Source organism: Seriola lalandi, unplaced genomic scaffold (assembly GCF_002814215.2).
Source record: "Seriola lalandi dorsalis isolate HSWRI2012SDOR001 ecotype SW California unplaced genomic scaffold, Sedor1 jcf7180002052117, whole genome shotgun sequence".
In the NCBI taxonomy this organism is placed as follows: Eukaryota; Metazoa; Chordata; class Actinopteri; order Carangiformes; family Carangidae; genus Seriola; species Seriola lalandi.
In genome coordinates, this window is record NW_019522670.1 from 149986 (window position 1) to 163898 (window position 13913).

Below are 13913 nucleotides of genomic sequence, written 5' to 3' on the forward strand. Positions count from 1 at the left end.
TCTTGCAAAAGTTTGAGATCTAAAAGTAATGATGGTGGTGAGTTTGTGGCCACTGTTGTTGCAAAATCTATCACATAAACAGCAGCACTGAAAAAATAGATGTAATAGATCTAGAGGGTTATGTAAGACCTTTAAAACTTAAACACTGCCACATCCCCACTCTGTGTTTAGAACAATCAATCTGCATGAATTTTGCCAAGACTGTCCCTGTTCAGCAACAAAAACTGAACTCACTCCACCCTGTCCCTCTCGATATTGGCTTTATGTTAGGTGCAGCTGCAGGCTCTGGTTACACCCTCTCCACCCTCTCAATGTCCCGCTGCAGGATGGAGCAGACAGCTGTGAGAATCTGATAATATTCCTCGTGCACATTCTTCCATCCTTCAGTTAGGCCTTCGAAGGGTAAGCAGCTTCTACATTGAGACATCCAGAGCAAGAAATTCATCGCCATGTCCATCCGGAGGCTCAGGAACAACCCTAAAATACTGGGGGATGTCAATATGGTGACAGAGGAGCTGAAGAATCTTTATTACAAGAGGCTGCTGCCGATAGAGAAATACTACTCTTTCCATCACTTTCACTCTCCGAGCTATGAGGACGCAGATTTTGACAACAAGCCAATGGTGCTGGTGATGGGTCAGTACTCAACAGGAAAGACCACTTTTATCAGGTAAGATTCTGGTCTTCCACAGTTCATGCATTTAAGAAAAAAACTGTGGGCGTCTTGTGTGTGTATGTACTAAAAAATGTGTTGGAGGAAAGAATGATGAGAGTGGTGGTTTGCGTATTGGTTGTCTTCAGGTATCTCATAGAACAGGATTTTCCTGGTAGCAGAGTTGGGCCAGAGCCAACCACTGACTGCTTCAGTGCCCTCATGTATGGAGAGACAGAGGGAATCATCCCTGGGAATGCCCTCACAGTGGATCCAAAAAAGCCCTTTCGCAACCTCGACCCTTTTGGAAATTCTTTTCTGAACAGGTAACACAACAGAAAAAAAGGAGACGGGCTTAGAGAGGTGATGGGAAAGAGAGACAGAGAAATAGTGGATTTTAAAATTTAAATAGTATCTTTGAGAAGTTATTATTTGATTCTTTTTTTCTCTCTTTTCTGAAAGTTCCCACCCATGTTCATCTTTCATAATCATAGAAATAGCTACTGATACAAACTTAGTGATGCTTTGCCAATATTCATTCATGGAAAGAATAGTGTACTATGTTGAATGGATTGTTTTTTTCAATGCAGGTTTCAGTGTGCTCAGATGCCAAATCAGGTCCTTGAAAGCATCAGCATTATCGACACACCGGGCATCTTAACCGCTGCTAAAAGAAAACTGAGTCGAGGTGAGAAAGAATACCTCTCTGATTTCTTTTTCATTGTCAGAAGGAATAAATGGGTCTTTACATCCATATATTCAGTTTTAAACAGCTAAAGTTGAACAGCATTGTTGCTGTCAGGAGGATTTAAATTCTTGGGAGAGTATAGAGTCATAGTAGATGTAATAAAATAAGAACATTTCTGCCCAACATAATTCAAACACTTGAAGTCAGAAGCACAGCACATGAAAGTAATTTGACAGTAAAGTTGGGAGGAGACGAACAGTGAGGAACTGAGCAGTCTTCGCTTTGTTTTATGGACGCATTAATCTATGGGTGTAACTGAAATGGCTTGAAACCAGTAAGGGCCACTGGGATATGTTACGTTTCCCTACATCTCGAGGCACTGAGGCTTGCCCCATTACAGACAGTGTTAATGAAAACCCTGTGTTTTTGTTGCTTATCCCCAGGCTATGACTTCCCAGCAGTGCTGCGGTGGTTCGCAGAGCGTGTGGATCGAATCATCCTGCTGTTTGATGCACATAAACTGGAGTTCTCTGATGAGCTCACACGGGCGTTTGGGGCCCTGAGTGGCTATGAGGACAAGTTGCGTGTGGTTCTCAACAAGGCTGACAGGGTGGACTCACAGCAGCTCATGAGAGTGTACGGCGCCCTCATGTGGTCACTGGGGAAAGTGTTTCGAACCCCCGAGATCCTGCGGGTTTACATCGGATCTTTCTGGTCGGAGCCGAGGCAGGTCTGTGACCACTACCAACTGATAGAGCTGGAGGAGGAGGATCTTTTAGCCGACATACGGAACCTGCCGCGCAATGCTGCAGTGCGCAAGCTGAATGACCTGGTGAAGAGGGCACGCTTAGTAAGGGTAAGAAATCCTATGTAACCCATGCTAAAATATCTACAACCCCAGCTGCAGTTATGGTGATCTTGTGTCTCATTTGAGCTTTGTTCCATTCCTAGGCTCATGCACACATTATCAGCTATCTTAAGCAGGAGATGCCAACCATTTTTTGCAAAGAGAGCAAAAAGCACAATCTGATTTACCAGCTGCCTGTGATTTTCACTAAGATCCAGCAACAGCATCGAGTCCCAGCTGGTGATTTCCCAGACTGCACCAAGATGCAGGTCAAACACTACTTTCTAATTGTTATATAAATACCATATTTTTAGAATTTATTTACATAAATGTATCTTGTGAGTCTAACATGTAATTGTATACATTTCCAGGAGAAACTTCTGGGTCAAGATTTCTCAAAGTTCAAGACACTGAAACCAAGTCTAATGGCTTCCTTGGATAAACTCCTGACCACCGACATAGCAAACCTGGTGCCTTTACTTCAACAACAGGAAGCAAGGAAGAAGTCCCTCCCTGGTGTGTTGGACGGGGATTTTTTGGGAACATTTAGGCCCGAGCATTACAGGAGAGATCCTTTCAAGGAACTCCCCAGAGACGACGAGAGCAGTGAGGCAGATTTTGACGACTGGGTCGTGGAGAAATACAAGCCGAAATACGATGAGATTTTCTACAACCTCAGTCCAAATGAAGGCAAACTCAGCGGCACCAAAGTCAAAGAGTGGATGACGACTACGCTTCTGCCTAACTCTGTGCTTGCTCATATCTGGAGGCTGTCTGATGTAGATGGAGATGGTATGTTGGACAATGAGGAGTTTGCTTTAGCAGTGCACCTTATTGAGGGAAAACTGGAGGGCCACTGGCTGCCCCGAGAGCTGCCCTCTCACCTGGTGCCACCGTCAAAACGGTTAAGTACAGCCAGTGATGATGAGTAAACATGACATGACTGAGGATATGTCATAATTACATGTAAAATTTGTGCATAAATTTCTATATATAATCAAATCTGTTGAAAGCGGGTTGATATTTAAAAAGAAGTGGACAATGCAATGTTAATCATCATGACACCAAAACACTATGATTGATGGTTTTGATCACTGCAATTGCAAAGATTTCATATTACATTTTCACCTCACATTTCACTTCTGTATTCTTCAGTAATGTTAATCGTCATTGGGGCGGAATTCTCCTTTAGGTTATATATTTGTTTTTACTCTCATATAATAATAATGTATTTGTTATTAATGACATTAAACCTGTGAAGATGACTAACCAGTATTATTTCATTGTTTGTGATAGCATCATCATCACCTTGATGCCGGGTGTATAAGGTCAGGTTGGTACTCACGCAGGTGGCAGTAACGACCATATAATCCTGGGGAGCACAGGCAGGCTCCATATAGACGATTGCAGTGTCCATTGTTGGGGCAGTTACACTTCCTTCTACAGTGCCTTCCGAAATAACCTCTTGGACAACCTGTGAGCACAAACGCCAGAAAAGTTACACCTTTGGGCAACATACCTGCTTCTGTAAAATGAGCTCCACTGTAATTTGAGCACGGGCCAACAATTAACGAAGCTAAGTTCAATTAAAAAATTGGACAATTTGTAGGACAACATCTTTAAAGGATTTAAGGATAAATTACATACACATACATATAGACATTACATACAGTCTATGAGCGGAGAGGACAGGAGCCTTTCATGGAAATAAAAGCAAAAAAAAAGCAATCATATTTTTTATTATTTGCAAATAAAGTATCTCTGCATCCAAAAAAAGAGCGCTTCTTGGAGGTTTGCGCATGCGTATTCAGGATAATCCTGGGATTTTCCACAGGTAGCCACCTGCGGAAAATCCGCGGTTATGCTACTGGTCTGAGATCAGATATGATCAGTGCAGCATTATACGCCTGCGTGTGTGGAAACTAAATTTGCGCGTTAAGCATGAAGAGGCAGCTGTAACAAGTAAACAAACAAATTGCGCTGATTCATCATCTCTGTGAAAGACCCGCTGCAAGTTTGAGAAGTTTGAGACGGAATATCATTACACAGGTAGCGCAGCTCCTTTCACAGTTCAGAGTTAGCTAGTTAGATAGCAGTTAGCAGTACAGCTGTGAACGTACAGTGCGATGTATGTATGTATGTGCACTGTAGGCTGTTTTTCAGTAAATAAATGCTACAACTCCTCGAGACCCAAGTTTCCGGGTCTCCCCAGTGCTTCCCAACTACAGTCCGGACTATGAAGAAAGGTTGACAACACTGAAGCAGGTAAATGCAGGATTCTGCAATGTCACTGGAGTGTGTCATTGTACCATAGAAGTGATCATTTTGCTCCATACTGTACATTTGATCGGTTTAATGTCAGTTCAGTAAAAAAATATCTTAATATTTGTTTCAGCCAGGAAGGAGAAAGGTGAAGATTTCCAGGCAGAGTGCAGCAAGATGCAGAGAGCGTTTCAGAACAAGGAAGACAGCTGGCACAAATCTTGACACAGGAATGGCCCTGCATTTAAGAGAGATTTGCTGCTACTGGTGACATGAAAAGGTAAGTTTTAGTCTGGTACATATTTTTGATGTGTAGTAAACAGCTGTGAAATAATTTAGTTAAATCCTATCAGGCCTTTAAAATCATTCAAATGAAACAATATCAGATGGGAATTACACTGCAGAAATTACTGATGCACAGCCCATGCTTGGATCACAAGTAGATTTTGAGTCTTTTCAACGGGTCATAAGCAAAAACAGTTTGGAACCACAGACCTAAGGCCTGGTTGTTCTATTTACACCCGTGTGTGTGAATGTTTGCTTAAAGTCGGTGTCTGTAGAGGTGTAGAGGAAAGAGTGTATACAAACCAACCATTCTCACAGAGCAGGCCCTCTACCCCTGGGGGGCACAAACACTTCCCAGTCACAGGGTCACACGAGCCTCCATTCTGACAACGGCACAGACTGTTACAGGCCTGCCCATAGGTCCCCTGTGGACAAGCTGGAGAGAGGGAGAGGAGGCAGGGTGCATGGGAAAAGAGCGCTGACACCTTAATATCAGTATTACTAATTGGATCAAATTGTGGGAAATTCAAGGTCTATGCACTGGTGGTAAGAAGTCAGTCAACACTTCCACCTTCCATCCTGTCTTTCCCCATGGTGTGTGCCCTCCTGACACGCTTAATCTCTCTGGCCTTGTTAGCAATTACAACATGAACCATCTGGCTGTTTAAGATGTGCTAGAGTGTTACAATCCATCAAGTGAATGTCTGCTTAAATTCCACGTCACACTTTCTTCCCAGCAGTTTTATGTCTCTCCATGGGAAGATAAACTACTTTAAAATAATATATGGAGGTAACAGCATTATAATAATATCAAAAAAACACTGAGAATACATTAAGATGATTATGAAAGGAATGAAAGAGCAGAAAAGGTTTAGTCAAACAAGTATAAGTGATCAGTGTTTTCTCAACACAAACTTTTTTCATACATATGATTAAGTGGTGCTATCATTCGTGCCAGATGTGATGTGTACATGTTGAAATGCAACCAAAGTAAAAGAACAGCTCATTACAGTGGAGTTATGATTCTGCATTGATTCTGCTTCATGATAATGGAATTGATACTGACGTGTTTGTTAAAGCATGTTGAGGCATGATTGGGCAACATGCAAAACACACAGCTGTTTAAATGTGATGAGAGAACCTCTGAATTTTACCAATCGAATGGTAAAATTTTAAACCAGATGACGGTCTGTAAATGTACTCACTTTGTACTTACTACTCACAACTCAAAAAGTATGTTGCCATGTTAGAGAAATCTTTTTAAAGAGATTTTTTATTTTCTAACTGAGATGTGGACTGTACAAAAGAAGCACAACATTCTGTGATTCTAGTATGATACAATATTCTGCTCATTCAGTACATGATCCTTTAGTGTAAATTAATTCATTATATTTCTTACAGCTATAACTTCATGGAATAAGATAAGGAAGTGACATCGATTCAGTCATATCTGACAAAGTGTTGAAAAAATTGTATTTATTTTATGTTTAAAGACCAAAGGAGATTCAAAATCATCACCATCTTTTGACCAGCCTTTGTTCTTTATAGACCGCTATGTTATTACCTACTGTAACAATTCCCATATCTTTGCTTCAGGCTATAACTTATGACATCTACCCCACCTGAAAATGCTACCCATGTCCAGACCCATCACCTTCAGGGAGTGCATCTGAATACAGCCACCTAAGGTTCGTGTTTCTAAAAGTGACAGATTGCTTCTAAGGGACTTACAGTATCCCACGTGGCTCTTTTCTTATGATTACCAGCCTGACTCGGGTTCAGACCGAAGACAGCCATTAATCATGGAGCTGGATGGTAACAATGGAGCCCTGCTTTCTAACCAAGTAGTGGACATCCTTGGCCTCAGGCGGTGCTCTTGCTGTGGGGCCCTGGCCTCACTCCAGTAACAGACAGATTGATTCCCCCGGTGCTCTTGTGTTCAGGAGCCCATAAACAACCCAGCCTCCCACGCAGAGGAGCCGACAGGTTTTGATACATGGCCCTGGATCCATGTGCACTGGGAGCTATCTCATCTCTCTCTATAACTAGACCCCATTACTATGAGTAGCTCAAGTAGACCTAGAAGAGGATGCGTCCTTTGGGAAAAAGTATGTGTGTGTACTGTACTGTTAACATTATCTACTTATCATGTGTGTGTGTTATATATATATATATATATGATCTGGGGATTTCTTTTGATCTCCCATCCATGCACATATCTTAGCCAGAGAGTCAATTATTTTTTACGCTCTACAAATTTAAATCTTCAGGTCTGTGAACTTTTAAAAAAATTGTTTGGAAAATAGTTTTGGAAACAATTATTTATTTATTATTTACTTTGTTACTAAAAGTTGCATGTACCACTGCAGCATGTCAAATAGTCAGATTTAGAGGTTCTACAATTTTCTTACCTTTGGACAGAGCCAGGCTGGTTGTTTCCCTCTGTTTCCAGACTTTATGCTAAGCTAAGCTAACTAGCTGTGGGCTGTACCTTAATATTTAACAGGCAGGATATGAGAGTGGTATCAATCATCACATCTTATCCTTGGCAAAACAGTGAATAAGTGTATTTCCCCAAAAGGTCAAACTTGCTTTGAGACCGTCCTCAAATAAAAAACAAACCCATAGGTCGTTGGTGCAAGCAGCTTATTGTAACCCATAGTTATGTTTTACCGTTAAAAAACATCTAGTGGTTGCATCTTTTCAACAAACACCTTTCTTTCTTTTAGTGACCATAGGAACTGTGACGCTGTTATACAGCAATGAAGTGCATGTACAGAGGAGGTCAGGGTGGATGGACGGAGTTAAACACAGGAGGCTGCTGTTCATTCCCCGTTTCATCTTTTAACCATGATTATTACTTACATGTACTTATTTTAACCCAAACCGCCTTCTCTAAAGCTAAACAAGTTATTCTTGTGCCTAAACCTAGCCCACCTTAATCGTAGCATTATCACAAGATAAAAGGGTTAGTTATTTATTTTTTAATCGTGATTTTTAGAGGTTTATCTGTGGCATATCTCCTGCCGCCACACTTCCTCATATTAGAGGTGGAAAAACAACATGTGGCCATTTAGGCTGGAGGACATGTTGATTCTCTTACATAGTCGCAGGACATCCTTGGGGAAAATATATCTATAAGGAAGTAATATCAGTATACTTTTACAGTTTTTCACTATACAAGAAAAACATTCAAGCATTTTGAGGAGAGTGGTGAAGGTGCGGTCATGTTGGGTTGAGCCCGCTGTAGCTCTTGTCAAGAATTTGTGTTGCAATGAAAAGATGTAACACACGTTGCACAGAATGTCCAATAAACTACACTTACTCTTGTTGCAGATGATACCAGTCCATCCAGGTGAACAGTGACATCGGTCTCTGTTTTCACTACACACTCCGTTCACACAGTCTTCACAGCTCACACTGCAGTCATCCCCAAATGAGCCATCCAGACACACTGAAAAAGAACAGAAAATAAGTTTATTTTCCTTTCAGAACTTCCTGGTCTGAAGATTTAACAGAAAAACAACAAAATGATATCCATTGGCTTTCTCAACATGCATGCATCTTAGTCTCATCACTTGCACTTTTTACTGTACCTATGTGGCTGTCCAGCATAAGTTCTCCCCTGCGGTCTCTCTGGATCTCAAATTCTTTTTCATTGTCACCACCATCACTACCATCATCATCGTCACCGTCATAACGGGCGTGCAAGGCTGCCGTGTACTGCAGCAGCTGAGGAGCCCGACGGAATAACAGGTCTGGTAATCTGTGGACTTCCAGCTGCTCCTCCTCTTCTTCCTCGTCCTCCTCTTCTTCTTCCAGTTCTCTGCCATACAGAGCTAAATGCACCCAGTACAAGTTTAGGGTTGTGATAAAATTGAATTCTTTTGAAACTGCAATTTACCTCATGTCTGTATGCAGTGACATTAAATAAAGATATAGCTGTGCTACCCAGGAATAACTAAAACACAAATGTTACTCACAGATGCAGGAGTGCTGGTCCTGATCCAAGCGGAAGCCCAGTCGACAAAAACACTCATATGTTCCCAGGGTGTTAACACAGTAGTGTTCGCAGCCTGAGGTCTCTGCTAGGCACTCGTCAATGTCTAACAGAAGAATTCACAAACATCACACAGTTACGAGAGCGACAGGGTAATAATAGCACAACTCAAGTGTAAGCGTTGTCTCTGGATGCAGGTTGCATACAATAGTACAATAGTTTTTTTTTTTTTTACTGGTGATGCATATGTTTAATGGAAGACAGGTTGTGAAGGTCAAGCTCAGGTCGGCCTTGTAGTTTGTCTCTAGCCAGAGGAAGATGTGACTGTTGTTTCACTAGAGAGAACTCATTTGATTGCTCTCTAATGCAGATGTGATACCCACCTGGCAGTTTCTCTTGTAATAAGTTTGCTCCTCAGTGAGGAAAATGTTCTGTTTCTAGCTTTCTGCTCTGAAATTGCTTGAAAACACTTTTTTTCTGAGCAATCAGTTAGGTAATGTGCTTTGGGATTTTGTGTCCTGCACAGCTTTGCCAAAACATAGAAAACACTTACAGTAAAAAGTACCAGACTAGGTAATCTGCTAACAATCCAAAACTCTTACCATCACAGCCACAGCCGTCTGGGTTTAGTCTGTGGCCAGCTCTGCAGCTGCACTCGTAGCCGCCTGGGTAGTTTCTGCAGAAGTGACTACAGCAGGAATCCCCGCTGACACATTCATCACTATCTGAGTAAAGCACACAGCGGTACAGGGTTGGTTTCAACACAAGGGCAGAAAGAAAGAAGCTGAAAGTTGGAAAGTGAAGGAAAATAAAAGAAGAGTGAAAGAGAAGGAATTAAAAAAAAAAAAAAAAAAGATGGAGAACTAGACTCAGATGAAGAAGACGACTCAGACAGAAATTCTTACCTACACAGGTCTTCCTGTCTCGGTCCAGCTGGTAGCCGTGGTTGCAGGAGCAGAGAGGGCCGTTTGTGGTGTGCTCACAATGATGGGAGCAACCGCCGTTGTTCTTCTCACAGCTGTTGACGATCTCCATCTCAATGCCTGGAGGAGAGAGGACCAAAACTACAACTACAGTGCTGAAATATAAGGACAATGTTGTGGGGCATTTCTGGCTAATGAGGACTGTTTTGGTTTGTTCCAATCTGGTAATTACTAGCTACAAATTCTAAGAGGAAAAAATAAAAATTATTCAGCACAGATATAATGCACATTGCCATGGAAATAGAAAGGTTCAGTTTTTTGAGAAATTTGTCTTTACTTACGGTAACACTGTTTGCCATCTGCACCAAGTTCAAAGCCTGGATGACACACACAGCTGAAGGAGCCCAGCATGTTGACGCATCCATGGGAACACTTGGCATGGCCTGAACTGCACTCGTCAATATCTATAGGTGATAGGTAATAGAAGACACAGACATGCATGTTTACACACCAGTACAGATAGATAGATAGATAGATAGATAGATAGATAAGAGAACATTCACATGAGCATTATAAGTCATAGCAAAGAATTTATATGAAAGATTTATCTGTTTACAAAGTTGCAAAACACAAGAACAACAGGTCATATTGAGCCATATCCAAAGTTCAGAGCTTTTCAGAGGTCATGATACTGATGTATGTGTTCTTGTCCTACAATCTTTGACTAGAAGTAAGTAACCTGACCCTTAAAGCCAAGTCACAATTTACTCTTAGGACTAGAAGGACACACACACACACTCCCACACAAACACACAGAGTTACAATTGTTAAGGGTTTCTCGGGGGTTTGGTAGCAGGGGCTCAAAGGGGCCGAGATAAAGAGAAACTTGTAATTAACAATGCCTTTGGTTGGAGCTGGGTTTCTGACACTAGAGGTAAATGAACCAAACACATACTGTCACACAATGTTGCTTCCATATGGTCATAAAAAAATCTGGATGTGTAGCAAATACTTCCTCAGGCAGGAAGGCTTTGTCAGGGTTCACATTACGCTGGTTTCACCTCTCCTCCATAGGTGGAGCAGAAGAAATGTTTATGTGAGTAATGTCCAACATTAGCCTCTCAAATCTGCACAGGTCTGTTGTAACTTATGGAAAAATCATAAATGTAATTTTTTTAGACTGTAGCACACTCCAGGAAAGGCATTTTTCGGTCTGTTTGATATATCCGCTCTCTATTTTTTTCACTGTATATATACAGTGTGTGTGTTTGATTCCTCACCTTCACAGTTCTTGGCATCTCCAGCCAGTGTAAAACCAGGTCGGCAGCTGCACTGAACCCGGCCATCTTCCCAACGACACAGCTGGGCGCAGCCTCCATTCCTCTCATCACAGGGGTCCCTCACTGACACAGACACACACAGACACACACACACACACAAGCCAGGTCAACCCAGCAGGCGACTCTCTGACCCTACCGGTTAGTTCATGGGGACAGTTTTGATTTTTAATACCAGATTAACATCGTAATTGCAACTTCTTACAGGGTTTCCCCATTCTGTGTGAGTCTGGTTATGATATCTGATCCTTCATGAAACTAATAAATAGATTTTAAAATCCAGGAGGACAAATCTGATTTCCAACTCAGTGACTGTTTCCAAAGCTGCTTCTCACATTCCTTTCCTCTTTACATTTTCCTACCTTGCACACCAGCAGCAGCCACATAAGTTTCTTAATTATGCCGTGATTTGGTCATATTCATGCATGATGAGAACATCTGTGGGAAAAATGACTTACATTCACAGTGTCTTCCATCTCTCTTCAGCTGGTAGTTCTTTCGACACTCACATTTGTAGTGATTGTTCCCCATGTCCACACACTTGTGCTCACATCCACCGTTCAATACTGAGCAAGAAGTCACAGCTTAAAGGTAAAGCAGACACGCAATTTAAAATTTGAACTCGCCAAGGACGACATATAATTGAATTTGTTGGCAACCTAAAATGGCTTTAACACCTCAGACTCTGAAGCTGTGTAATTATGGAAAACACTTGGGTAAAGGCTGCCAACTGGAAAATCACATTCAGGCTGGGTCCAGTGGGTACCCCTGGTTACTTTCTAATGATCTTTCCATCCCATTTCTCCTGTGATTTAATGATGTGCCAAATATGAATATCAGGCGTGTGCCTTCTGGGTGCTCTAAACACAGACATGATGACACAGAAGGGCTGTAAAACTGAGAGACTGACTGGCTTTTAACATTGATGACTTCAACAGACACAATTAGCTACCCCTCTGACTCCATCTCTGTCCTTTGCCACAAAGCTACAGCCGGCAAATTACTGAGTATTAGAGAGAGAGAGAGAGGGATAAGACCAAAGGAAGTAGAGGAGCACTGATTTTAAGCAAGTAACAATTTCTCTCATTACCTGCAGGTTTTATGGTGCTAAAATGGGGGAAAAGTACTTTACCACATTATATTGCTCCCTGTACCTCATGTCAGAATTTCCCACTAGACACTGTAATCAATGAAGCTCAGCACTACTATTCTTGTCAGTGTTATTGGATCCATCCAAATACAGATTTGGGGACATTCTTCCATATGTTCTCTCATACTGGACATGGCCACTTTGGAAACAAACCACAAGGTGTGAATGAGTAGACAACATGGACCAGATGTCCACGCCCTATGTGAGCAGGCCATTAACCATTTTCACACATCAGAGTATGTGAGAAAAACTCAAGTGCTCACTGTGAAACCTGGAAGCTGTATTAGTACATTAATATTGAAATCTTTGTATGTGGAAGGGCCGTAAAGATTTGAGTTGTATGCATTGTTATGCAAAACCATGGAGACGTAATAGAATACAAAATAACATTAATATGATATTTTTTATTCATACTATATGTTGGATTTGATTTCTAGTTATGTTTAAATGATTTGTTTGATATTTTGAAAAGTATGCCTATTTGCTGTCTTGCTGAGAGTTAGATGAGACTATTGATACCACTCATCTTGTTGTTTTTTTTTTTTTTAATTAGTCCAAAAACTAAGTGTAAGAATAGACAATTTGCTATTTCAATTCGCCATGAGGTTGCCAGGCAACCAGCAAGGAGCAATTAGCTCTAACCACAGAAGCGTAATTTTTCCATCTGATTTTATCTTTCATTCCCCTACGTCACTGAGGGAACATTTGGAACAATCCTACAAGATTAATGTGGGGAGGATGACAGAGAAATTGGTTACCACAAATATAATAAATGTTTCTGTTTACTACTTACCAATGCAGGTCCGGCCATCAGTGTGCATGCGGAAGCCTTCACTACACTCACAGCGATAAGAGCCCGGTATGTTGACACACGTTTGCTGGCATCCTCCATTGAGCTCCTCACATTCATTTACATCTGAACATACATATTATGGTACATAAAGGATACATATAAACATACATAACTATGCATAGACAAATGCTCATTTAAAAAAGAACTGCTCACTCAGAACAGAATATAGTCACAAACCACAAGACTGCACGATAACCTACACCAATCAGGACTCATTAAACATCAGACTTGTTAGGAATGTCAGTCTGGCTATGTCAAAGATTTAACTTGCTCGCATGCCAGTCATGAACATGGCATAATTGGAAGCCCATTGAAATGGCCTCTCGCCTTGAGTCATCTTTTGTGTTAAAAATTGCAGTTTTGCTGAGGAATGACAGATTGAAAACTCTGGTCAATTGTGGGAAAATAACACTCAAATGAATGGAAGCTTAAATTGAGCTGCATTTCAGAAACAAGACATTTATTACATCCTTTATAAAATCTCACATCCAACTTTGTGGCGGTCTAATTGAACATTCCATCTGCTGTGAGCCAAATGAAAGTAAATGAAAAACACATTTTGAGTATTACGGATTACGGCTGAGAGTTGTAATTGCATAATTTTGATCAGATCTCAAATTTCTTCCCTGTTTTACCTTTATTAGGTTAAGCCTCCCTATCATCACTCCCAATTATTTAGTAATGAAGGAAAATACAACAAGTTTGTATTGTAAAGTTTCTATGCATTCCTTCCAATGTCGGCCAATGTGTCTTGTGCCTTTGACACTGAATCCAGAATTGCTTCAGAAGCATACTTTCATACCACTGACCCTGTGCTCTGTTTCCTCTAGGAAATAATATACATGTGTAATGTCTTCAGAGTAATGATGAATGGCTTATCACGCTGTTGTGCAGTTGTATGTGTGCAATCAATTTG

General features: G+C 41.2%; 2 protein-coding genes across 2 annotated transcripts in view; one reads left to right on the forward strand and one right to left on the reverse strand.

The window, feature by feature from the left end:
- egfem1 (EGF-like and EMI domain containing 1) overlaps positions 1-13913 on the reverse strand; it is a 55181-nt gene that overhangs the window by 19767 nt on the left and 21501 nt on the right. Inside the window, exons 6-16 of the mRNA XM_023399733.2 lie at positions 12938-13060; positions 11453-11578; positions 10938-11060; positions 9999-10121; positions 9640-9777; positions 9337-9459; positions 8718-8840; positions 8331-8573; positions 8060-8188; positions 5042-5170; positions 3533-3661 (exon numbers count right to left, since the gene is read on the reverse strand). Coding sequence (XP_023255501.1) covers positions 3533-3661; positions 5042-5170; positions 8060-8188; positions 8331-8573; positions 8718-8840; positions 9337-9459; positions 9640-9777; positions 9999-10121; positions 10938-11060; positions 11453-11578; positions 12938-13060 — 1509 coding nt within the window. The remainder of the gene's footprint in view (positions 1-3532; positions 3662-5041; positions 5171-8059; positions 8189-8330; positions 8574-8717; positions 8841-9336; positions 9460-9639; positions 9778-9998; positions 10122-10937; positions 11061-11452; positions 11579-12937; positions 13061-13913) is intronic.
- Positions 305-3452, forward strand: LOC111649995 (EH domain-containing protein 2-like). Its single transcript, XM_023399734.2, has 6 exons — positions 305-670; positions 802-978; positions 1243-1340; positions 1784-2196; positions 2292-2456; positions 2559-3452. The coding sequence occupies exons 1-6, from the start codon at positions 450-452 to the stop codon at positions 3117-3119; spliced, it is 1635 nt and encodes a 544-aa protein (XP_023255502.1). The 5' UTR covers positions 305-449; the 3' UTR covers positions 3120-3452.